The 27,742-nt window shown below is 45.2% G+C and overlaps 1 protein-coding gene and 1 pseudogene across 1 annotated transcript in view; one reads left to right on the forward strand and one right to left on the reverse strand.

Moving 5' to 3' along the window:
- The window catches only part of LOC135049281 (amine oxidase [flavin-containing]-like), a 198,747-nt gene extending 198,331 nt beyond the window's left edge, over positions 1–416 (reverse strand). The window contains exon 1 of the mRNA XM_063955625.1: positions 155–416. Within this exon, the coding sequence (XP_063811695.1) occupies positions 155–200 (46 nt within the window). The 5' untranslated portion in view covers positions 201–416. The remainder of the gene's footprint in view (positions 1–154) is intronic.
- Positions 417–4,076: 3,660 nt separating this feature from the next.
- LOC135052098 (5S ribosomal RNA) lies at positions 4,077–4,195 on the forward strand (annotated as a pseudogene).
- Positions 4,196–27,742: the final 23,547 nt, after the last annotated feature.

Below are 27,742 nucleotides of genomic sequence, written 5' to 3' on the forward strand. Positions count from 1 at the left end.
CCTATGTTCTACGTGCATTGAGATATATATATATATATATATATATATATATATATAAACTAAATTGAATAGCAGCAAAGTTAGCATAACAAGTTAATATAACAGTATCATCTTTTTTTCTATTATTCAATAGTAAAATGATTTTATTACGCACCTGAGATGCCGGCTCCTATCACAACCACGTCGTATTTGTTACTCATGGTGCAAGTTATTTTTATTTCTAGTGGATTTGCTTCTTTATCCCTTTGCAGCTGAACTGATGCTAGAGAGCAGAGTGAAGCTGGCAAGGATCTCCCCTTATCAGCTGTCAGCAGTTCTATCTTCCAGGAGGTGGTTTTATTCTTCAGTCTTCCGCCTCTAGACTCCTCCTCTCCCACAATGATGTGGGAACTGAAATGATCCTCTTAGTATAGAAACCTAGAAACTCAAATCTCCTATGCTGAACAAAACAGCCTGCTTTGTGCACCATCTATTCAGCTAATCTACTGTAGTAACTCCCTCAAGTGGTGAAACCAGGAAATATCACACACACACACACACACACACAACAAAATGACACGAGAAAGGTGATAAATGTACACTTAACCTGACAACCATAGAAAATTATTGTTATTGTATAACAGAAGTGCTTAACCTGTGCTTTGTAGATCATGAGTTATTAAGGGGTCTATTTGCTAAGCTTGGATGGAGAAAAAGTGGATGGAGATATAGGTGGTCATTCCGAGTTGATCGCTCGCTAGCAGTTTTTAGCAGCCGTGCAAATGCATTGTCGCTGCCCACCGAGGAGTGTATTTTCGCTTTGCAGAAGTGCGAACGCCTGTGCAACAGAGCGCCTGCAAAAACATTTTGTGCAAAACAAGACCAGCCCTGTAGTTACTCTTCGTGTGCGTTGATTCTAACGACGGAGGGACGGCTTTTGACGTCACACACCCACACAGCGAACGCCCAGCCACGCCTGCGTTTTTTCTGCCACGCCTGCGTTTTTCTAAGCACTCCCTGAAAACGGTCAATGGTTGACACCCAGAAACGCCCACTTCATGTCGATCTTCCTGCGTTCGGCCGTGCGACAGGAATGTTCGTTAGACTCTGTGCAAACCCACGATGCTCATTGTACCTGTACGACGCGCCTGCGCATTGCGGTGCATACGCATGCGCAGAAATGCCGCTTTTTAGCCTTATCGCTGCGCTGCGAACAATGGCAGCTAGCAATCAACTCGGAATGACCCCCATAGTACCAGCCAATCAGCTCCTAACTACCATGTCACAGGCAGGGTTTGAAAAATGACAGGAGCTGGTTGGCTGGTCCTTTATCTGCATCCACTTTATCACCATCCAAGGCTTACTGTAGTAAATAGACCCCCAAGTCTTTTAGTGAGTGTCTTTATGACCATCTCATTGTGCACAGAGAATTACAGTACCTGCAAAAGTTGAAACATTCTCTTTTACAGTGTAAACACCATTTTGTTAGGTCATAAACCTGTTTTGCGTGAATAAATTTAGTAGGAAGAGTTTTGCATCTACTGATGGGTGAACTTTTTTTGAATTGGAGCATTTCCTTCTAAATGTAGTATAATTGTCAAGTTAACTATTTAAATATGATCTGAGTGATGTAGAGTGCACATTTTATATTTCTGGTTTAGCAAGTGACTGTAGTGGTTCTGTGCTGCACCAAAAGAGAATCTATAACCTGTAAACTAGCAAAACTGTAGCAGGGCATGCTGGGATGGATAGTTCAACAACAGCTGGAGTGCCAAAGGATCCCCATCACTGCTCTAGGAAATAGGATTGCCACATAGCAGTGTGAGGACTGGAGGTGGAGCCAACAATGAGAAGAGGGAAAGAAAGGTGCTGTGTGGTGTGACCTGGCTGCTGCTGCATGCCCACTCTGCAAACATCCTCGGCCCATGATCACTGCTGCTATTCACTCATACATGTGATGGGCCCAGACACCCAGCCCATCCACTGATGCTGGCTCTTTTGGCTACTTCCCCATTCCCACCCCAACATACTCCTATTGGCCCGGCAATGACATTGCAGGCCATAGTTACCTACTTTGCTGCCTCCTCTTCCGGGAGGAGGCAGCATTGTAGGTGTATGGGAGGCGTGGCTGGCACAGGATAGGCGGTCCGGGGGCGTGGCCGGCAGCAGGATGGGCGGTCCGGGGGCGTAACATCAGGGTCGCGTCATCGTGACTCCGCCCCCGCTGTGCTGTGCCGAGAAACGAGCCGCTGCATAGCGGGGGGCGGAGCTACGATGACGCGATTCAGCGCGAATCGCGTCATCGGACCCCCTCGGGCCGCCCGCTTGTTCTCTGCTGCGGGCGGCTGAGGGGGAAAGCGGGAGGCTTGCCCACCTTTCCGGGGGGCCGGGAGGGTCACCCGATTTTCTGGAGCCTCCCGGCCATTCCGGGAGGGTAGGCAAGTATGTTGCAGGCATGGCTACACAGTCCCACACTCCCCACCCACCTCTAGATGGTACAGATCGGAGGTGGAGGAGTTGCAGTGAGAGCAGCGGTGCAAGTATGCGGGTACGGGTGGGTACGGCGTACCCTTAAGAATTTCGCTGTGGGTACGCCATACCCACACCAACGGGCCGGCGCTCGCTACCGCTGATGTGAGGGGAGGAGAGCGCAGCCTGCACCTCTCCTGCCCCTCAATGTCTTCGTTCAAATCAGCGCCGCCCGTGAGCCAATCAAAGCTCGCGGAGCTCTGATTGGCTCACGGATCGGCGCTGAATTGAACTCACCCGCTGGAGACTGAGGGGAAGGAGAGGCGCAGGCTCACACACGGGAGGCAGGACAGCAGCAGCGGTGAGCACACTAAGGAGAAATCAACTTTGGACAGAGTAATTAACAGACCTAGCAAGGTACAGGATGGGTAGGGTGGGTGCTGTTGCTAGGTGGCAATCCCATTCCCTAGAACAGGGATGGAGAACCTTTGGCCCTCCAGCTGTTGTTGAACTACACATACCAGCATGCCCTGCAATAGTTTTCCTGCACTTAAATACAAACTGCCCCCTGTAGCGATGCCGCTTATACATGCCTCCAATAGCACCTCTTACACATAATGACCACACACACAGATACACACACAGATACACACCCATACATACATACATACATACACACACATACATACATACATACATACATACACACACATACCCCTATGAGGCGGAGGCCATTTTGGGAGGGACTCTTACAATTGATGCTTGCAGCGTCCTCCCCTCCTGTGACAGAGTCAGATCTCGGCATGAAAAGGGGGCAGAGCAGAGCGGCGGGCGGGCGGCGGCATGAGCAGCCCGGGCCCTCTCCTCTCTGTTAGAGAGGCTGGGCCCGGGACTACTGTGCCCGCAGTACCCCCCTGATGGCGAGCCTGGTGCTGCACTTCAGACTCCACATTCCAGCCCTATGGTAAAATCCACAGTCTGCTTATTATTACACTAAGAGATTCTTGCCACACCAAGCTCGAGTAATTTGAGCACTTCTAGTATTCCACAGTCAAGTCTCCACTGATCTGTTTCTGTGCTATTCTGCATTTGCCTGCAGTTACCACTCCAGACAATAATCCTGCAGTCTCTAGCTGGGAGGCATTCAAGGTGCCGGCTGTCAGAATCCTGACGCCGGAATCCTGATACCCGGTGAAGTACCAGCGGTTGGAATCCCAACCGCCGGACAAAATCCCCACTCAGCTGGTGGTCCAAGTCACCATCCGAGGGGAAATATAACCCTGTGGCGACCGAAGGCTGCCACTGGGCCTGAAGCATGGCAATCACATCCCAGCATCAGCCTCCTGACCGCCAGGATCCCGACAGCCGGGATATTATCCTGAATCCCTCCAGTTGATTGTGTAAGCCCTTAAAGCTAGAGAAATAAGTCTTGTCGGCCATCTAAACACTGGTGTGCAAATCAAGCACTAAGGGGACAGTGGGTGGCTGTTATAGGCACAAGACCCTCTTGTGGGCTCTCTGAGATGGAGTTCCATAACAGAATGATTGCAGACAGGTACATGCATGCTGAATGATACATTGCACCATCAGAAACTGGATTATGCAGTGTGTACATCGGTACAATGTAACACTACAGCCACACCACACTGGACATGCCCAATTTCATCTGATCTTGAAAGCTAAGAAGTGTTGGGCCTGGTTAGTGCATGGATGGGAGACCACCTGGGAATACCAGGTGCTCTAGGTACCGCGTGGGTCATGGATCACTAGTAACTTCAGGCTACCAACTGATACCAATTCCTTTGGAGAAGGAATAGAGGGAATCCATCAGAAGGAGGCCATGATAAATACCTTTATAGGAATCATACTTTCCCTAGAACTGTGAGTGGGGTACGCCAACCTATTTCTATCCTCTTCCTTGTGTGGGTGTTGGTATATAAGCTGATGTCGCAGTATTGAAAGATACCTTTATACGTAGAACACATATAAACCCAGTGTGAGTATGGTACGCTGTCTTCCTACCCTATATTTGTGGAGGACACCTGTGAAGCTGAGAGTAAATTGTCAATCACATATGGGGTGTATTACAATCCACCCTTCAAGATATACTACACTATATGTTATCTAATTTATATAAATGTGAAAAACACTTTCCAAGAATACGAACAGCTTTGGGTGTGGATGAAAGAGTGTAGAAAGTTGTGGTGAATGAGTCTGGTTAAAGATATTTTTATAGGCGGAACACACACATTCATTGTGTGAGTACGGTATGACATTCCTTCATTCCATTGAAGTGGGAATTAGGCTAGTATACACAAAATTGGTGTACTTTCTAGTTTTAAGGATATACTAGACTATGTACTTTTTTCTTTATTCTTTTTATGAGATATACTTTTTATGAGATCATATGTGACTGGCGCCGAAGATGGCTGCCTTACCTTTTGTATGCTCCTGATCATCTCCATAAAACAGCTTAAATGCACCACAACTGACCTATGAATCATCATAAATATCCAAGGACCTACCTTTAACTTGTAGTACTCTACGCGGACATTTCATCAAAACCAACGGATTGCATTCCTGCGCTGAGATACACACTGGATTGAATCCTGGACTGAATCCTCTGCATATCTCCACTGAGAAATCCTTCAGTTTAGCAGCTGCTGTACTCTGAATTGGACATTACCCAGATAAGGTACTGTGGATTACAACCTATCTTTGGCTACATCCAGCCCCTCACTTAGACATCATCCACCTCTGTTCTCTGAGCAACAAATAACTGATTTATTGCATTAATCTACTAATATCAGTATATTCAGGCTCTGAATTGCTGAAGGCTCACTGTTTAAAATCAGGATCCATACAGGACACGTTATCACTACCCCCACAAAAAAATCTACTTCAAAGGCCTCTCACACTGAGACTTTTCACACCTACACAGTAGGAATTGGCTTCTAACACATTTCCAAAAGACTGCCTATCCTAGGATAATTGACTAAATCAGCAGTTATTTTATTTATTACTTGCTTCAAATATACACAATAGGTTATAGCAATAACTTTGTTCATAATCCCATTATAATTTGGGATCACATACCGAATTGGGGGAAAACAAAACACAAAAAGGAAAAAAGAAAAAAAAACAAGAAAAAAAAACCACTGCTTTCTCTCCCTCTCTCATCATCATATGCAGCTCAAACTTATAGTAATCTGTCATTGATGACCAAATGTATACGTATTGCTCCAGCTTCATTCTTTCACTCCGCCCACCACGTTCTGCAGTTCCTATCACACCATCACAGGCTTCTATTCTCCAATCCCTTGGCATTTTAAAAAGAAAACACAGGCGCATTCGTGGGAAGCGAGCAGGCCGGAAATTTATTTCCCCCGGTAACCATCTAAGTCCTTTGCCCACCTGCTCACCCCCATACTCAAAGAACAATCAAATAGAAGTGATACCAAAAGACGGCCCTGTGTTTGGAAGGACAGAACTGTCAACTCTCACATTGTGACCCCCATACCCAGAGCTCCTGCACTTAACATAAAGAAAACTGAAGGCCCTCTGGTATGCCCAATCAGGTCAGTCCTTTGTAATGCCAGATCTATAAGAAACAAGACTGCAACAATTGCTGACCTTATTGAATCTGCAGATCTAGCCTGTATTACAGAGACCTGGCTAGATGAAAATGCAGCACCTATATTGGAGGCTGCAGTCCCAACAAACTACTCTGTCATCCACAACCCAAGACTGGATCGCAGGGGTGGCGGTGTGGCTATCTGCTTCAAAAAAGAACTTAAATTTAGGGTCCACCCTATTGAAACTACTCGCTCATTTGAGTGCATTGCTGCCCGGAGTTCGACAGGATTAGGTTTCAGAGTACTTCTCATTTACCGGCCACCTGGAGATGGAAAGACATTTCTACAAGAAATTTTAGTCACTGTTGCTGGCCTGGTTCTGGAACATCAAAGATGGCTCATCCTCGGGGATTTCAATGCATGGGTGGATGATGAGCTCTCACGCCTTGGCCAAGACCTCCTGTGCACAATGAATGGTCTGGGCTTCACACAGGTCATTCCCTCTGCCACACATAAAAGTGGTCACACTCTCGACCTTGTCTTTCAGATTGGATTAGAAGTCACTGACCTAAAAATAAACCCAGTCATCTGGTCAGACCACTACTCCCTCTGGTTCTCAGTTGCAACCCCTCAAATAAGATCTCTGCCCGTGGAGTTGACCAGGTATCGTCCAAGGAGGGGTATGACTCCCCAGGCTCTTGCAGCAAATCTGGATCTCTCTGCTATACTGGGTGCCTGTGAAGATCCCTGTTCCCTAGTCCGTTATTATAATAGGGATATTATGGCTGCAATTGATATTATCGCCCCTGTGCGTTTAAGACCTCGTAAACCACAACGTCAAGCTCCATGGTTCGACAACAGTGTTAGTGAGCTCAAGAAAAGGGGGCGTAGACTGGAAAGACGATGGAGGAAGACTAACCTAGTGGATAACAAAATAAAACTAATAAAGCATAACGAAGAATATCAATCGACAATCACTCGTAAGAAAGCACAGTTCCTGTCAAATGAGATCACAGCAGCAAACAATAGGCCAGCTCAACTTTTCCGCACAGTGGAGATGCTTTGCAAGCCAGCATGCCTGCAGACTGATGAGACCCTCTCCCAGGCAAGATGCAACGAATTTGCAAACTTCTTTGCAGATAAAATATCCACCATCCGGGCTGGAATCTCCACAGTGCCATCAAAGGAGTGCCAAACTACAAAGCCTGCCAATATAAGCTACCTGCCTTCCTGGACCAGCTTTGACCCAGTGGATGTAAAGGACACTGCTGAAATTGCTCGGATTTTGCGTCCCACCACCTGTGATCTGGACCCAGCCTCAACCAAGCTTCTAATAGGTTGTATGTATATAATTGGTCCTGTCTTTACAAAAAATGTTCAATGCTCTTTGCAGACAGGCATTTTTCCTGGACCCCTAAAGGAAGCAATTGTTAGACCGCTTCTTAAAAAACCTAATTTAGATCCTGACTGCATGACCAACTACAGACCGGTATCAAACCTTCCTTTCCTAGGAAAGGTTATTGAGAAAGTCGTTGCAAATCAACTGGAAACCCGCCTGACAACCCATGATATTTATGATCCATTTCAATCAGGATTCAGGAGAAGACTTAGCACTGAAACAGCCCTGGTGTGTGTGTTAAATGATCTTCTGATGGCAAAAGACAGAGGTGACTGTTCAATATTAATCCTTCTGGATCTCTCGGCGGCATTTGATACCGTGGACCATGGGCTTCTGATTGAGCGACTGATACATTTCTGTGGTCTGGATGGCACAGTACTAAGCTGGTTCAAATCATTTCTCACAGGCAGGTCACAGAGAGTATCATCTGGATTATACTCATCACCACCAGTGCCATTGCCATGTGGTGTCCCACAAGGTTCTATACTATTCCCCATGCTGTTTGCAGTATACATCCTCCCATTGGGCAAAATAATCAGGCGCCATGGCCTGGTCTACCACTGCTATGCAGATGATGCACAACTGTACTTGTCCTTTGATCCGGGCACTGATAACCCAATAGCAACCCTAAATGGCTGTCTAGCTGAACTACAGGAGTATATGAGCGCCAGTTGGCTGCGACTGAACCCGGATAAAACAGAGGTCCTTATGATACGACCGGAACATCAAAGGACAAGACTGCAGCATAGCCAACCAACTGGACTTACACTCAGGGATTCAGAATTACAGACCAGTGATTGTGTGCGGAATCTTGGCGTTGTCCTGGATGGTGGCTTGACACTTAAACATCAGATATCAGCCACAATCAAATCCTCATTCTTTCACCTGAGGAACATAGCCAGAATCAAGCACTTAATTCCCTCAGATGATATGCCAAAAGTCATACATGCATTTGTATCATCTCGTTTAGACTACTGTAATGCCCTCTACCTTGGTCTACCAGCAAAAGAATTGCAGCGCTTACAGCTGGTGCAAAACACAGCTGCCAGGCTATTAACCAACCAGCCCCGTTCTAGCCACATAACACCCATCCTCTACTCCCTTCACTGGTTGCCTGTACGATGGCGAATCATCTTCAAGATTGGCTTACTGAGTTTCAAAGCATTACATGACCAAGGCCCAAGGTACCTGAAACAGCTTCTGACCCCATACTGCCCCACTCGATTACTGCGATCTGTAGATGAAGGACTTTTAGCAGTACCTAGAATCTACCGTAATTCATCTAGGGGGCAAGCTTTTAGTCATGTGGTCCGACTCTATGGAACTCACTTCCCTGCACAGTGCGAGAGGCCCCAACTATAGAATCCTTCAAAAGTAGACTCAAGACTTTTCTGTTTACTCAAGCATTTCCATAATGTCCCTTTTAGTATCTTCATGCTTCTGTATTTTATGAAAATGTACTTCATTATTTTCTGTACTATATTATGCTATGTATCTGTTAAGCGCCTTGAGTCCTATTGGAGAAAGAGCGCTATATAAATAAAATTATTATTATTATTATTATTATTACTTGTGGAGGAACAACATATTTCACAAGACCATACCTGAGGGAACAAGAACAGATCAGTCCGGATACCTATAAGGACTATATTGAGTATTTTGTTCATATACAAGTACCTTTTATATACACTGCTCAAAAAAATAAAGGGAACACTAAAATAACACATCCTAGATCTGGATGAATGAAATATTCTTATTAAATACTTTGTTCTTTACATAGTTGAATGTGCTGACAACAAAATCACACAAAAATTATCAATGGAAATCAAATTTATTAACCCATGGAGGTCTGGATTTGGAGTCACTCAAAATTAAAGTGGAAAAACACACTACAGGCTGATCCAACTTTGATGTAATGTCCTTAAAACAGTCAAAATGAGGCTCAGTAGTGTGTGTGGCCTCCACCTGCCTGTATGACCTCCCTACAATGCCTGGGAATTTTCCTGGTGAGGTGGCGGATGGTCTGCTGAGGGATCTCCTCCTAGACCTGGACTAAAGCATCCGCCAATTCCTGGACAGTCTGTGGTGCAACGTGACATTGGTGGATGGAGCGAGACATGATGTCCCAGATGTGCTCAATTGGATTCAGGTCTGGGGAACGGGCGGGCCAGTCCATAGCATCAATGCCTTCGTCTTGCAGGAACTGCTGACACACTCCAGCCACATGAGGTCTAGCATTGTCTTGCATTAGGAAGAACCCAGGGCCAACCGCACCAGTATATGGTCTCACAAGGGGTCTGAGGATCTCATCTCGGTACCTAGTAGCAGTCAGGCTACCTCTGGCGAGTACATGGAGGGCTGTGCGGCCCCCCAAAGAAATGCCACCCCACACCATTACTGACCCACTGCCAAACCGGTCATGCTGGAGGATGTTGCAGGCAGCAGAACGTTCTACTTGGCGTCTCCAGACTCTGTCACGTCTGTCAAATTTGCTCAGTGAGAACCTGCTTTCATCTGTGAAGAGCACAGGGCGCCAGTGGCGAATTTGACAATCTTGGTGTTTTCTGGCAAATGCCAAACGTCCTGCACGGTGTTGGGCTGTAAGCACAGCCCCCACCTGTGGACGTCGGGCCCTCATACCACCCTCATGGAGTCTGTTTCTGATCGTTTGAGTAGACACATGCACATTTGTGGCTTGCTGGAGGTCATTTTGCAGGGCTCTGGCAGTGCTCCTCCTGCTCCTTCTTGCACAAAGGCGGAGGTAGCAGTCCTGCTGCTGGGTTGTTGCCCTCCTAAAGCCTCCTCCACATCTCCTGATGTACTGGCCTGTCTCCTGGTAGCGCCTCCATGCTCTGGACACTACGCTGACAGACACAGCAAACCTTCTTGCCACAGCTCGCATTGATGTGCCATCCTGGATGAGCTGCACTACCTGAGCCACTTGTGTGGGTTGTAAACTCCGTCTCATGCTACCACTAGAGTGAAAGCACCGCCAGCTTTCAAAAGTGACCAAAACATCAGCCAGAAAGCATAGGAGCTGAGAAGTGGTCTTTGGTCACCACCTGCAGAACAACTCCTTTATTGGGGGTGTTTTGCTAATTGCCTATAATTTCCACCTGTTGTCAATTCCATTTGCACAACACATTGTGAAATTGATTGTCAATCAGTGTTGCTTCCTAAGTGGACAGTTTGATTTCACAGAAGTGTGATTGATTTGGAGTTACATTGTGTTGGTTAAGTGTTCCCTTTATTATTTTGAGCAGTGCATATTTATATATTTATGTTTCTTATATACAGAGCACTACTGACAGTTGGAGTATATTCTTTGTTGCATACTATTCTTGTGTCTGTTTAGGTGATGGATCACTTACTCTAATGCACCACTTATTCCAATACACTCTCTTGGGTGTGTGTGAGTCACCACTAAAACTTTACATTCTCATAACATTACATTACTTTGCACAGTTATTAAGACACGTCATTATCCACCTGTATGGTACAGTGGCAACTTGTCTAGGAGATCTGGAGCTCCCAGGAAATAGACTTTGGAGTATCCCAGAGGAATTGTGGGCCCTTTGCACAACTAGCTGATCAGAGGAAACCATACCCTGGATGGCTAGAGAGGATAAACCAGGATTAACAGGGATACCTCGTCTGCTTTCATTTCCTGCAACATCTTCAGCAGAAAAGCAGGTGACAGAAGGACATATGGGAGAATAAGTTATGACCATGGGAAAGGCATTACATCCCCCTTCAATGCTCCATGTTTCCATATTCTGGACACAGGTGGGGACCAGGCTATAAAAAGGAGCTGCAAATTGGTCACTCTAGGAACCCCTGAAGGTTTTAACCAAAGTTCAAAATATTAATTTAAGGGAATATTGGAGGTCATTCCGACCCATTCGCATGCTGCAATTTTTTGCATCCTTGTGAACGGGTCAGAACTGCGCATGTGCGCGGGCGGCAATGCGGAGGTGCGTTGCTGCCCGGTGACGGCCGTTGCAGTGCAGCAATGAAATGAATGAAGAAATCATTCACAGTGGTGAACGCTAGAAGATTGACAGGAAGAGGCCGGCCGGGGGTGTCTACTCACTGTTTTGAAGGCATGTCCGGGTGAACGCAGGCGTGTCCAGCCGTCTCCAGGGAGGGATCCTAACGTCAGCTCCGGACAAGATGAGTAAGTCCTGAGCTGGGCAGAAACTGCACAAACTTTTGTTTGTTCAGCTCTCTGCACAGCCGTTCGCAGCCCTGCACAGCGAATCCCCCCTCCCCCTGTAGGCGGTGACTTCCTGATTGCAGCAGTGCTAAAAGTAGCCTGCTAGCGATCAGGTCGGAATCACCCCCATTGTCCAAAGTCAAATGTTGGTAACGGAGATGTATCCAGTTAATTTAGATTTCCCAGAATGTACATTGCTGTTAAGTGAAAAACCCATTTCAAAATACCTAGGGCTTTTGTAACAGAGACCTAGGGTCTCTTATCCTGTTCAGAGGAGAAACCACTGTTGTTATCTAGACAACTTTGAACTGCAAACACCCATAGGTGACTCTGAATTAAAGTTCTGAGGGCTAACATGGCTGGCCTAAACTGGAGCAGATTAATAGGAGCCTACTGCTCCATTATGGACCATCTGACTCTCACTGCCTGGTTCTCAGTGAATGTCCACAAAATGTGTAAGGGAACATGGAAGAGCCTCGGGTGTAAAGCCTTTACTTTCCTAATAGCTTTGTTCAAGTACCTTAAGTGTATATTCTGATGTTGAACTATCACTGAAATGTAATTCTGGCCACTCTTCTGGAAAAGCCATCAGAGAGAAAGAAGAGATATCTTCTATTTTTTGGACGGAGCTCGAATCAATTTTAGCTCATTTATGGATAATCTGAGCTTGGCCAGTGTAGACAGATTTAGACCTTGGTGACCGATTAATATTTACCACTATATTATGCAGTGGGCTCCTTTCTGACAAAGGTAACACTGCTTTCATTAAACATTTGCTTGTGTACGGTGCTATTGAGCGTTCTAATACCATTATTTTTCTCTGCTGCCAAGCTATAGACAAGACTTTGTCTAGCAAGGGGCTGATAACAATGAGAGTGAATGGAGATATGCTGTCTGAAATTATATTTATGAGCCACCTGTCTGAGCATGACCTACCTATGGGTCTTGTAGTGAGCCATGACCTCACCTGTGACATCTGAGCCAAAGAGGTCTGTGTCTACCAGAATGGACATGTCCAGTAGCCTCAGGGGTAAGCTCATTGGTCCAGATCTGGTCATCCAGCACGCCATTCACCAATAATGCAATAGACTCTACATATTGTCCTTGTGCAGCCAATATTTAGAGGCTACTGAAATTCTAATATGCAGAGAGAGCCAACAGCTACTAGTCTCCCATCCAGAGCACTGTGAGGTCTCACACTGCTTAGCTTCCTAGCTATGGTAGAATCAGGCTTTCTGAATAAAAAGTAAAGGACCTTCAGCATCGGTAATTATAAAACTGAATTTGCCTTAACATTTAGTCCTTTAGATTGCTTTGAGATAAAGCACCCTTATATGAACAAACAGAAGAATCAACTTTAGGGCAAATAGTTCGTGAACATCTGGGAGCCCTGTATAAATGCTTAAAACCCATTATTTTTTTCAGAAAATATGAAACAGTGACTAATTGCGCTATACAGCCAGATTACCAGGTGCATACATTAGCCGGAGACACACTTGTATTTTAATATTGTGGTTTTATTTTGTATAATGTATCTTTAAACCAAAAAAAAAAATGGATTGTATACATAACTGTTATTTTAAGAACATTAAACATCTGTACAAGCATATATACAACTATACCCTCATATGGCATCCAATGTTATATTAATAATAAAAATTATTTAGAAAAAGTGTCACGTGACAAAAGGTATCTGAAAAATATAACAATAAACATAAAAATTGTTCACAAACTTTTCTGCTCCAAGAAGTGCTGTAATGTGTTTTACATATTCTCATGAGTATTTCGCTGATGACGTATGCAATATAAATGAATGTGAAGCTTTGTCTGGCTGACCCAATGGCAACGTTGATTCAATACGGAGAGCTTACCGGTCCATTAGCTGCTCTATGCCGGCACAGGTATCTGATCTATCTGATCATCCTGGAATGGACTGTGTTGTAGTGTAAGCAGTAATCGACTTGCTGACCCTGCGAATACCAGTTGAGAGCCGCAGACTTTGCAAGTACCTGCACACAGGTGCAAATTACCTGGATCTGCCAACTGGGTCTCAGTGAAAGGAGACGTGGCCACCCAGCAAGGCGGCAGATGTTGTGTAGCCATAGCATACAGGCTGTCATCGAGCTCCTCCATACTGCGAATGTGATGGTACCGGCATCTGCAAATTACAATGAACATGTTCCAGGACCCGGCCGGCAATAGGGACCAGGCGGTGGGGACAAGGCGACAGGGACCCAGCAGCATGGGTAGTCCCAGGACTTCATTCAAAGCAGACATCCCTGCAATTACATACGACAATAAACACCAACATTTGAACTAACATTATTTAAAACCAATTCAGATAACAAAGCTCATGCCCCCTTCTTGTGCATGAACAATTAAAAAACATACAATTCCATAACTATTGAACAGTACCAATCCAAGTTGTCTCAGTGATAAATGCTTCTGCCCTTATATAGAGGATCATATTAGACCATATCCAACTACCATATATACCTCTATATGCAATATTCTTATATATAGTCAGCCTAGAAAACACCTAAAGTTGATCTTTTCATTCATCCCCTTTGGGGCAATCGTGTCTAGATCATGTATCCATCTTGCTTCCCTTCTTAATTTTTGATCCCTATCTCCACCTCTTTCCAATGGTGGCACATGGTCTATCAACATACAACGTAATGAAGCAACAGTGTGATCTCTGCAAAAAGTGACGGGCCACAGGTTTATCACTTTTACCCTCACTGATGGCTTCCCTAATTGATCTTCTATGGTTAGCCATTCTTTCTCTAAAATTTCTCGAGGTTTTCCCAACGAAAACCAAAGTACATGGGCAAATTAATATGTAAATCACATATTTGGATGTACATGTTAACCGATCTTTAATATCAATTTGTACTCCTGTGTGTGGGTGTGAGAATGTCCTACCTGCCACCATCCGACTACAAGTGGTACATCCTGTACAACGGTAACAACCAAAGTAATTTTTATTCAGCCAAGTTCTTGTGGTCTTTTTATCAAAATTTTTTGTTGGTTTCATTAATAACTGTTTCAAATTTGGGCCTCTCTTAAAAGCCACTAACGGTTTTCCTAATGGTTTCTTAAAACAGCCCTACTCCATTGATTCCTCCTGTTCCTCCTCAGAGATGGAACATACTGAGAGACTTCCACCAAGTGGCTCTGATAATAATTTTTTAGGGGTCAATATGGTCCAAAGTTCAACATCGGATACACGAGTAAAAAGAGGCCGCACCCGAGGAGGGGGAGGAAGAATGGGAAGAAGGAGGCGTTAACAAATAATGTCATCAGTCTCTATAAATACCCATTAACAGAGACAGAACTATCAGTTTTAGCTCTGAGGTTCACATTTGTTCCAACTTTTGTGAGTAGTTCATTTGATACCCAAGTGGATTTATACAAATTAGGGAGAAAGTTGAGATTGAAGGAGTTCTTTAAAGATTCACAGCAAGAAACAGTGTGCAGACATGGATCATTGAAAGGGAAACCTAGTACATTTGACCCCCATTCTAATAATGCTAGCATGAAAACTTTCTTACGTATGGTAGAGAGATATGTAAGATTAGTACGGACTATCACTACTGATACAATTTAACATTGGATCAGAAGAGAGCATTGAGATCATTACAGAATAATGACAAAATAGTCATTAGGATGGCGGATAAAGGAGGAGCTATAGTAGTGTTGGATTATGAATATTATGATTTTGAAAACAGACAGCAGCTATCTGATGGCAATACCTATATGGAAGCGAAGGGTAATCCTATGTTACAAATAAAATCAAAAGTGGATAGATTGTTGGATAGAGTAATATTATTATAAGTGAAGCGCAAACGCTTTAATTTAGAACAGAGGAGACGTGTGAGTAATGAGAAGTTGAAGTGGAACGCACGTGAACCGCATGAGCGTCATATGACACTGAATGTGACGGGCGTGATGAACAGATGAAAAAGTTGAAGGCGCATCACGTGACCGGAGTGACGGGACTTAAAGCCCGTCCTCTGGATGTTGAGCATGGACATGCGCAGTCAGGTGGAACGCACGCCGGAGGTTCAGCTGAACAGGTAGCTAATGGATTCCTGATAGTGGGCACCGGTTTTGTCACGCATTTGTGCAAGTTTGTAATAGTGTGTATTTGTTTATTCTAGATGTGGGTCTCATAAGGCACGTAAGCGGCCGAAGTCGACAGACATAGAGAGTGACATGATGTACCCTAAAAAACATAGCATGTAAATCCATAACCGGTGGAGTCAAATTAATTCTAGCAACATGAATATAATGAAATGTTGAAAGCAGTTTGAAGAGATAATGCAAAGCACTCAGATTTCTGATGAAGTTATGGAAAATTGTTGATATGTTAAGCTGATCCATGTGGTTCAGTGACTCCTATATGGACATGACTATGAAGATAGTGAATTTACACAGCTGTGCCTGCAGATTGAACTGAATAAAATTTTGTATACTGTTTTGGAAACTGGAAAAAGTAGTGATTGCCCTTGTTTTGGAGAATATGGACAGTTCCTGAAACGGATAATTAAGGACGCACCCTTTATGTTGAAAAAGGAGAGTGCATCTATGTGACTGTGGAGATATATATATATATATATATATATATATATATATATTATGGAAAATAAAGAGGGGGAAGGGAATGACATAATGTGAGGAGGGAGGACAAGACAGGGTTACACATTCAAAATATAGCAATATGATCAGGCAAGATTCGACAACGTATCTATGGTTTATATGAGGCAGATATGGAAACCACTAGTCTGGAAAATGAAGAGTAGGTAAGACTGTTTTTTTTATGCAAATGCCATGGAGATGATTCGAAAAGTGCATATATATATATATACAGTAAGACTGGGTATCAACATCTAAATTTGCATTGTATATTCCCCATTTCTTATAGAAATGAGATATTCCTCTCTATACATCAGGGATAGTAGCACGTGTCTCAAAATAAATGGTGTGTAATAGCATATTTTGGACCTCAGTCAATGAAGGAGATAATCTCTTTGTCCAATATTTCAGAATTATTTTTTTTTGCCACAGTAAATATAACTGGAAGAACTGGAATCAGTTCCTTCTGTTTATTATGAAAATCCCAAATAGAAAAATGTAATATCAAACATGCTAAAGGGTGTTTTACAACTCGTAGAGAGAATATTTTATTAACAAAATTAATAATCTTATTCCAAAATAAGGCTGTTTTACCACATTGCCAAAAATCATGAAAGAATGTAGCTCCATTCATACTACACTTTGGACAAATGCCTAGCTCTTCAGGGGCCATATGTGACTTCTGGGCTTGTACTATATACACTCGATGCAACGATTTCAAGTGAACCTCTTGTAGTGCAGCAGAGTGTAGAAACTTAAAGGTCCTAGAGTTGTGCTTACATAACATGTTAAAATGTGACAGCCCAGCAGCGAACTTTCATCCGGACCTGGCGAGACCTGGTAAGCCTTGCCCCCTCTCACAGTAGCCATGATTCATAACATTCCCCAGCAGGACAGGAATCCTAATGTCCTGGGGGGAACAGATAATTTAGCAGATTAGCTAGTGGAATTGGTATAAAAGGGCAACGGAGCAAGATCGCCTGATCATCATCTAGATGTGGCATGATGAGTGGGCACAACCGGCCATGGTACCCCGAGAACCTTTGCCAACTGCTGTACCCAGATCAGGATGTATACAGTTTGCCAAGTTTGCTGAGAGTGATGGGGATATTAATTGACATTTATAAATTTTTGAAAGGACTTTCAAACTCCATGATTTACCCAAGCACCTAGTGCCCACTCTGCATAGAATGGAACTGGATATCTATTGAAGAGTGGCCACTGAGGACTGTGGAGATTATGACAAAGTCCTACAGGAAAAAAGTTCCGGGACTCAAGAACCCTAACAGCACCCATGAGCAGTTTGCCATACAGCTGTGCCAGTAACTGATGAAGTGGGTGAAAGGAAAGCTGCTAACTGATTTGCCAGGAACAGTTTTATTGCAGGTGTGCCCCAGAGGTGAAGGAGTGGGTGCTAGAGTGGGAGCCACACAGCTTAAATATGGCGTCCCAGCTAGCCATCAAATATGTGTCAATTCAGCCACACCGGCAGAAGCACCCGACCAGCAGCCAACCCCAAAAGACTGTACAACCAGGGAAACCCCTCTTCTGCACATCGACCCCCAAAATAAGCATCTTCCAACCTGGGTGGTTTTGGCCTGCAACCACTCTGTAGTGTCCCTGCAAGTAACAGAGACCACCAGATCCCAACTTGTTAGAAAGTGCTATAGCTATGGAGAAATTGGACATCTGAGGATGAACTGTCCCACTTGTGTCCCAAATCTGAGTGTTGGAGCTCAAGGTGACCCAAAAAAACCTGTTCCCACTCCAATCTGTTTGATCGAGTGTGGTGAGAAACAGGTGGACTCTGTGGAGAGAGTCACCTGCATGGCCAAGATGCCCCTGCAAAATATGTGGGGCCCCTGCAGGGAGAAGGCCTAAGACAATCTGGGGCTTTAATCACTGTAGTGAGCCCCTGCCATATTGATCCTGCTGCCATACTGCAGTGTCACACTATAAAAGTGACCATGGCAGATGGAATGTAGCAAGAGGTCTGCCTGGCCAAGAGTTGCCAGATGTTGTCATCATTGATGGCCACCTGTCACGATCCATGCAGTTTCTCCTCCATGCCTGGGGTGGCGCTCTCTGCTCTGGTGCTCAGCACTCTGCTCTGTATCTGCAGCTTAATTATCAGCTGTTACCACAGCTGTGAGCAGCACCTGAACTCACTATATAGGCCAGCCACACAGGCTCCCAGTTGCCAGTTCATCGTGTCAAGGTTGTCTCAGTTCCTGGTCCTGGTTATGCTGGTCTCTACTGCTAAATTATCAATAGAACTGCCAGGTTCTACCACAGTGCTATCCTGTGATCCTGCTACAGTGCAATCCTATTATCCTGCTATGTTGCATACTCTACCACAGTGCTATCCTCTGATCCTGTTACAGTGCAATCCTGTGATCCTGCTACAGTACAATCCTGTTATCCTGGTATGTTGCACACTCTACCACAGTGCTATCCTGTGATCCAGCTACAGTGCAATCCTGTGATCCTGCTACAGTGCATACTCTACCACAGTGCTATCCTGTGATCCTGCTACAGTACAATCCTGTTATCCTGGTATGTTGCACACTCTACCACAGTGCTATCCTGTGATCCAGCTACAGTGCAATCCTGTTATCCTGCTACAGTGCATACTCTACCACAGTGCTATCCTGTGATCCTGCTACTGTGCAATCCTGTTATCCTGCTACGTTGCATACTCTACAACAGTGCTATCCTGTGATCCTGCTACAGTGCAATCCTGTTATCCTGCTACATTGCATACTCTACCACAGTGCTATCCTGTGATCCTGCTACATTGCATACTCTACCACAGTGCTATCCTGTGATCCTGCTACATTGCATACTCTACCACAGTGCTATCCTGTGATCCTGCTACAGTACAATCCTGTTGTCCTGGTATGTTGCATACTCTACCACAGTGCTATCCTGTGATCCAGCTACAGTGCAATCCTGTTATCCTGCTACAGTGCATATTCTACCACAGTGCTATCCTCTGATCCTGCTACAGTGAAATCCTGTTATCCTGCTGTGTTGCATACTCTACCACAGTGCTATCCTGTGATCCTGCTACAGTACAATACTGTTATCCTGGTATGTTGCACACTCTACCACAGTGCTATCCTGTGATCCAGCTACAGTGCAATCCTGTTATCCTGCTACAGTGCATACTCTACCACAGTGCTATCCTTTGATCCAGCTACAGTGCAATCCTGTTATCCTGCTACAGTGCATACTCTACCACAGTGCTATCCTGTGATCCTGCTACAGTACAATCCTGTTATCCTGCTACAGTGCATACTCTACCACGGTGCTATCCTGTGATCCTGCTACAGTGCAATCCTGTTATCCTGGTATGTTGCACACTCTACCACATTGCTATCCTCTGACCCAGCTACAGTGCAATCCTGTTATCCTGCTACAGTGCATACTCTACCACAGTGCTATCCTGTGATCCTGCTACAGTGCAATCGTGTTATCCTGGTATGTCACATACTCTACCACAGTGCAATCCTGCAACTCTGCATTCCCTATTCAAGTGCATCCTGCTATGGTGCAATATCCGCTACTGAACAATCCTATTGCAAAGTGCCTTCACAGTCCACAGTGTCTCTAGTATTTCCACAGTCTACACCATTTTCATGTACTCACAGTCTCCTGGCATCCCGTGTATTCACAGTCTCCTGGCATCCCATGTCCCCTCAGTTCTCCCTTTCATTTTGTGTTCTCTAGTTATTCCTGGTTTATATTTATTGTTTACAGTTGTACACTGCTTTAATAAACTTGCTATTGTACCGTGAACATCAGTCCCTGCTAATATGTTCTCACAATGGGAAATCCAAACGGATTCTGACACCACCCAACTGATGTAGTCCTTGGAAATGATCATAGTGGATGAATCATTACCACTTTTGCTAACGCCTATGTCTCGACACAGCCTACACCTTGTGTTGCACAGTGGTAAAGGACATACAGTTACTTTCTTAGCCCTGGTCCTACCAGGACTAAGAAACTAACTGTATGTCCACTACTGATAGTATGGTATTAGTTATATCCTGGGCAATATTGTATTGTATTGTATTGTGTTGTTATTATATCATATAGTTATATTTTATCTGTTATATTGGAAATGGGAGGCACTCAATATCCCGGTTGTCGGGATTTTGGCGCTCTGCATACCGGTACCGGGATCCCGACTGCCAGGATACCGACAACTATTCTACCTCCTGGGGTGTCCACCTCATCATCATCCTCCGATTCCCATGGAGGGAGAATAAATAGTGTGGCGTAGGTAGCGCACCACTGTGCCTGCAAGGTCTTTTGCGCTCGCCCTGCTGCCGGCATTCTGGCACTTTTAACGAACCCATCATTTCAGCGACAGGGTCTGCCACACGACTGTGACTGAAATGACTGGTTGGTTTGGGCCCCCACCAAAAAAGAAGCAATCAATCTCTCCTTGCACAAACTGGCTCTACAGAGGCAAGATGTCCACCTCATCATCATCCTCCGATTCCCATGGAGGGAGAATAAATAGTGTGGCGTAGGTAGCGCACCACTGTGCCTACAAGGTCTTTTGCGCTCGCCCTGCTGCCGGCATTCTGGTGGGCGGGATCCCAGCACAGGTATGCTGGGTGCCGGGATCCCAGGCACTGGTATATCATAGTACACCCATTGGGAATATGCACAGTAGTTTATTTGGTTGTAATGTGTTTAATGTGTGTAATTGTTAATAGGAATAATTCTATGCCATAGGATTTCACAGACAAATAGCAGCTGGAATCCCTTGTCTGCTACAAGGGGGTTAATTCTGATGGTTACTGGTCACTAGAGATGTGCACCGGAAATTTTTCGGGTTTTGGGTTTGGATTTGGTTCCGCGGCCGTGTTTTGGATTCGGACGTGTTTTGCCAAAACCTTCCTGAAATTTTTTTGTCAGATTCGGGTGTGTTTTGGATTCGGGTGTTTTTTTTTACAAAAAACCCTCAAAAACAGCTTAAATCATAGAATTTGGGGGTCATTTTGATCCCATAGTATTATTAACCTCAATAACCATAATTTACACTCATTTTCAGTCTATTCTGAACACCTCACACCTCACAATATTATTTTTAGTCCTAAAATTTGAGCCGAATTCGCTGGATGGCTAAGCTAAGCGACACAAGTGGCCGACACAAACACCTGGCCCATCTAGGAGTGGCACTGCAGTGTCAGACAGGATGGCACTTCAAAAAAATAGTCCCCAAACAGCACATGATGCAAAGAAAAAAAGAGGCGCACCAAGGTCGCTGTGTGACTAAGCAAAGCGACACAAGTGGCCGACACAATCACCTGGCCCATCTAGGAGTGGCACTGCAGTGTCAGACAGGATGGCACTTCAAACAAATTGTCCCCAAACAGCACATGATGCAAAGTAAAAAAAAGAGGCGCACCAAGGTCGCTGTGTGACTAAGCTAAGCGACACAAGTGGCCGACACAAACACCTGGCCCATCTAGGAGTGGCACTGCAGTGTCAGACAGGATGGCACTTAAAAAAATAGTCCCCAAACAGCACATGATACAAAGAAAAATTAAAGAAAAAAGAGGTGCAAGATGGAATTGTCCTTGGGCCCTCCCACCCACCCTTATGTTGTATAAACAGGACATGCACACTTTAACGAACCCATCATTTCAGCGACAGGGTCTGCCACACGACTGTGACTGAAATGACTGGTTGGTTTGGGCCCCCACCAAAAAAGAAGCAATCAATCTCTCCTTGCACAAACTGGCTCTACAGAGGCAAGATGTCCACCTCATCATCATCCTCCGATTCCTCACCCCTTTCACTGTGTACATCCCCCTCCTCACAGATTATTAATTTGTCCCCACTGGAATCCACCATCTCAGATCCCTGTGTACTTTCTGGAGGCAATTGCTGGTGAATGTCTCAACGGAGGAATTGATTCTAATTCATTTTGATGAACATCACCTTCTCCACATTTTCTGGAAGTAACCTCGTACGCCGATTGCTGACAAGGTGAGCGGCTGCACTAAACACTCTTTCGGAGTACACACTGGAGGGAGGGCAACTTAGGTAGAATAAAGCCAGTTTGTGCAAGGGCCTCCAAATTGCCTCTTTTTCCTGCCAGTATACGTACGGACTGTCTGACGTGCCTACTTGGATGCGGTCACTCATATAATCCTCCACCATTCTTTCAATGGTGACAGAATCATATGCAGTAACAGAAGACGACATGTCAGTAATCATTGGCAAGTCCTTCAGTCCGGACCAGATGTCAGCACTCGCTCCAGACTGCTCTGCATCACCGCCAGTGGGTGGGCTCGAAATTCTTATCCTTTTCCTCGCACCCCCAGTTGCGGGAGAATGTGAAGGAGGATGCATCGGAGGAATCCCAGGCAGGAGAGGACTCGTCAGACTTGCCAGTGACATGGCCTGCAGGACTATTGGCTTTCCTGTGTAAGGTGGAAATTGACACTGAGGGAGTTGGTGGTGTGGTTTGCAGGAGCTAGGTTACAAGAGGAAGGGATTTAGTGGTCAGTGGACTGCTTCCGCTGTCATCCAAAGTTTTTGAACTTGTCACTGACTTCTGATGAATGCGGTCCAGGTGACGTATATGGGAGGATGTTCCTAGGTGGTTAACGTCCTTACCCCTACTTATTACAGCTTGACAAAGGCAACACACGGCTTGACACCTGTTGTCCGCATTTGTGTTGAAATAATTCCACACCGAAGAGGTGATTTTTTTTGTATTTTGACCAGGCATGTCAATGGCCATATTCGTCCCACGGACAACAGGTGTCTCCCCGGGTGCCTGACTTAAACAAACCACCTCACCATCAGAATCCTCCTTGTCAATTTCCTCCCCAGCGCCAGCAACACCCATATCCTCATCCTGGTGTACTTCAACAGTGACATCTTCAATTTGACTATCAGGAACTGGACTGCGGGTGCTCCTTCCAGCACTTGCAGGGGGCGTGCAAATGGTGGAAGGCGCAAGCTCTTCCCGTCCAGTGTTGGGAAGGTCAGGCATCGCAACCGACACAATTGGACTCTCCTTGGGAATTTGTGATTTAGAAGAACGCACAGTTCTTTGCTGTGCTTTTGCCAGCTTAAGTCTTTTCATTTTTCTAGCGAGAGGATGAGTGCTTCCATCCTCATGTGAATCTGAACCACTAGCCATGAACATAGGCCAGGGCCTCAGCCGTTCCTTGCCACTCCGTGTCGTAAATGGCATATTGGCAAGTTTACGCTTCTCATCAGATGCTTTCAATTTTGATTTTTGAGTCATTTTACTGAACTTTTGTTTTTTGGATTTTACATGCTCTCTACTATGACATTGGGCATCGGCCTTGGCAGACGACGTTGATGGCATTTCATCGTCTCGGCCATGACTAGTGGCAGCAGCTTCAGCATGAGGTGGAAGTGGATCTTGATCTTTCCCTATTTAAACCTCCACATTTTTGTTCTCCATTTTTTAATGTGTGGAATTATATGACAGTATCAATAGCAATGGCCTACTACTATATATACTGCGCACAACTGAAATGCACCACATGTATGGATGGATAGTATACTTGACGACACAGAGGTAGGTAGAGCAGTGGCCTTCCGTACCGTACTGCTATATATACTGGTGGTCACTGTCAGCAAACTGCAAAACTAAAATGCACCACAGGTATAGAATCTAGATGGATAGTATACTTGACGAAACAGAGGAAGGTAAAGCAGTGGCCTTCCGTACCGTACTGCTATATATACTGGTGGTCACTGTCAGCAAACTGCAAAACTAAAATGCAACACAGGTATAGAATCTAGATGGATAGTATACTTGACGACACAGAGGTAGGTAGAGCAGTGGCCTTCCGTACCGTACTGCTATATATACTGGTGGTCACTGTCAGCAAAACTCTGCACTGTACTCCTCCTATATAATACTGCTGGTCCCCAGTCCCCACAATAAAGCAGTGTGAGCACAGATATACTGTATGCAGCACACTGAGCACAGATATGGAGCGTTTTTCAGGCAGACAACGTATAATACTGGTGGTCACTGGTCAGCAAAACTCTGCACTGTACTCCTCCTATATAATACAGCTGCTCCCCAGTCCCCACAATTAAGCAATAAGCAAAAATATTTGCAGCAACATTAATAAACGGAGAGGACGCCAGCCACGTCCTCTCCCTAATATTTCCAATGCACGAGTGAAAATGGCGGCGACGCGCGGCTCCTTATATAGAATCCGAATCTCGCGAGAATCCGACAGTGGGATGATGACGTTCGGGCGAGCTCGGATTAACCGAGCCATACGGGAGAATCCGAGTATGCCTCGGACCCGTGTAAAATGGGTGAAGTTCGGGGGGGTTCGGTTTCCGAGGAACCGAACCCGCTCATCACTACTGGTCACTATCTGATATTGGAGAAAGGCTAACTTAATTAGCATCTATTGTTCTCTCCTAGACATGTGTTGTAACCTGCAAGCACCTGGCCTTTCTCCTTGTCATCTCCAGCCCCTTAATCTGCAGCACCAATTAGCAGAGAGCACCACGCCTTGGACAGCCCAGGAAGGCAGGTCTACCCCTGGATTAATTTGTGAGACTTTTAAAAAGAGGAGTGTGTTTGTCTGGAGGGGCAGATCTGAACAGAAGGTTTATAGAGGATAGATGTACTTCTGAAGTGCAGGAGCTGACTAGGCATTGCAGTGCCATCAGTGTCGAGAATTCGTGGTGAAGGATGCTGTGTGAGCTGGTACCCCAGGCCAGAAGACACAGGACTACTGCCAGCGTGTACCAGCAGGAGTAAGCAGCGTCTGTAATCCTAGACTACTGTGGGGTCCTAGTAGGTGAGATACCATCCTGGCTTGTACTGTAATTGTTAATGTTATAATGTACTGTGTGTGTATATTTACAATAAAGGCCATTTGCCATTTTATTAAACTGATTACCTGAGTGATCAGAGATTCCATATCCTCACAGCCATCATCCAGAGTCAAGTGGTCAGACTGAAGTCATCACCATCTTCATCACTTCCTGATCTACACCATCACAGCCCAGGCCAGACGAAAAGACATCAGCTGCTACACAACAGCCATCACAGACAACCACAGCATCAACCAGCCCAGAGGAAAAGATTACAGCTGATAGATCAGCACATCTGCCCAGCCTGCCTTTTGCCTCTGGTATGCCTGCAGCTCCTATCAATGCAAAGGATATGGGCTCCAGCTTGTTGGATCCTGTGGGGGTGCTCAAAAATGCTCCTGTCCCTAATGGTTTGCCAACTTCGGCAGTGAGTATGAGTGACAACACTGACCTATTTATGACTGATCCCAACCAGACTGACCCTAGCAGTCCCAACTGTAGATCTTCCTATAGAGGGTTCCAATTTAGGAAAAATTGAGGGCTGCAATCAGGAGGTTAGGAAGGCTAAGCTCTCTGAACCATCCCTGGAAGGCATGAATAAGCAAACTGTCAGCAGGATAGGAGCAGGGAGTGTGACCGGGCAGAAAGGGTTAGACCAGACAGAGTCCAACTGGTGCCCCCAGGGAGCTTTCCTGTGCAACTGGTGTTAGTTGCCCATGAAACTCCTTTGGACATTAGCCCAGAGATGAACCGCACACTGAAGTGCATTATACAGAGCTTGTACTGGTGTCACAATCATGTCTATTTACTAGCTTTGTGTCATACCTCTGCCATCTGCCCTGCAATCTTCCAGACTAAAAGGAAATAAAATCTGTTGCACTGGAAAAAATTAATCATATGATGCAATTTTCATTTCAGAAAAATCCCCTATTATAGATAAGTCTGTGTTCGTATGTAGATTGGGGGTGCTACCACAGATCCAAGAGAAAGGATATATAAGCTAACACAAAAAATATATGTTTCAGGTGCACTATAATAAAATAAAATGTAACTTTAATTGTTCCAGAATGTCCTGAGAGGTCTCATCTGCTTAGAAACTGCAGCTTGTGTCTGTATTGCTAGCTGCTGATTGATTTTACACCTGAAAGTTCTCTGGCCCTCATTCCGAGTTGTTCGCTCGCTAGCTGCTTTTAGCAGCATTGCACACGCTAAGCCGCCGCCCTCTGGGAGTGTATCTTAGCTTAGCAGAATTGCGAACGAAAGATTCGCAAAATTGCGAATAGAAATTTCTTAGCAGTTTCTGAGTAGCTCGACACTTACTCTGCCACTGCGATCAGTTCAGTCAGTTTCATTCCTGGTTTGACGTCACAAACACACCCAGCATCCGCCCAGGCACTCCCCCGTTTCTCCAGCCACTGCCGCATTTTTCCCAGAAACGGCAGCGTTTTTTCACACACACCCATAAAACGGCCAGTTTCCACCCAGAAACACCCACTTCCTGTCAATCACACTCCGATCACCAGAACGAAGAAAAATCCTCGTAATGCCGTGAGTAAAATACCTAACTTTTGAGTAAAATATGTGGGGCCCCTGCAGGGAGAAGGCCTAAGACAATCTAGGGCTTTAATCACTGTAGTGAGCCCCTGCCATATTGATCCTGCTGCCATACTGCAGTGTCACACTATAAAAGTGACCATGGCAGATGGAATGTAGCAAGAGGTCTGCCTGGCCAAGAGTTGCCAGATGTTGTCATCATTGATGGCCACCTGTCACGATCCATGCAGTTTCTCCTCCATGCCTGGGGTGGCGCTCTCTGCTCTGGTGCTCAGCACTCTGCTCTGTATCTGCAGCTTGATTATCAGCTGTTACCACAGCTGTGAGCAGCACCTGAAGTCACTATATAGGCCAGCCACACAGGCTCCCAGTTGCCAGTTCATCGTGTCAAGGTTGTCTCAGTTCCTGGTCCTGGTTATGCTGGTCTCTACTGCTAAATTATCCATAGAACTGCCAGGTTCTACCACAGTGCTATCCTGTGATCCTGCTAGAGTGCAATCCTGTTATCGTGCTACGTTGCATACTCTACCACAGTGCTATCCTCTGATCCTGTTACAGTGCTGACAATGCTAAATTCCTTTGTCGTATAAACAACCCTTAATGAAGTCTAAGAACACAGTACGCTGTTTACTTAAGAAGTACCGTAAGGGTACGCTAGTTGCGTAACGATCGCTTAGTCGTAGGCGAGACGCTCAAGCGTCACGTTCGCTCACGGCCCAGCGATCACAGGACAGCACGTTATTGGTGATGACTAGAGTAATGATTCGCTATGGCGTAGCGGACGCTCGAGACCACGAGGAGATCACCAGCGGCGCAGACGCTCACAACGCTATACCTTTATGTCTAAACCTTTTATCAATGAAATACACAGAATACCTTAATGTGAATACAGGGTGTAAGTGCAACCTTGTGTAACCTGACTAACTACAAAGCTGCTTGAGCGTCACCGACGCTCAAGTGAACACTTAAAACTATAGGAAATACACGGATACTGGTTTAGGGTCCAAAGCCTATTATCTGTATTATAACTATTATACTTGCAAAAGAATCACAGTACAA

Source organism: Pseudophryne corroboree, chromosome 2, assembly GCF_028390025.1.
Source record: "Pseudophryne corroboree isolate aPseCor3 chromosome 2, aPseCor3.hap2, whole genome shotgun sequence".
Lineage (NCBI taxonomy): Eukaryota > Metazoa > Chordata > Amphibia > Anura > Myobatrachidae > Pseudophryne > Pseudophryne corroboree.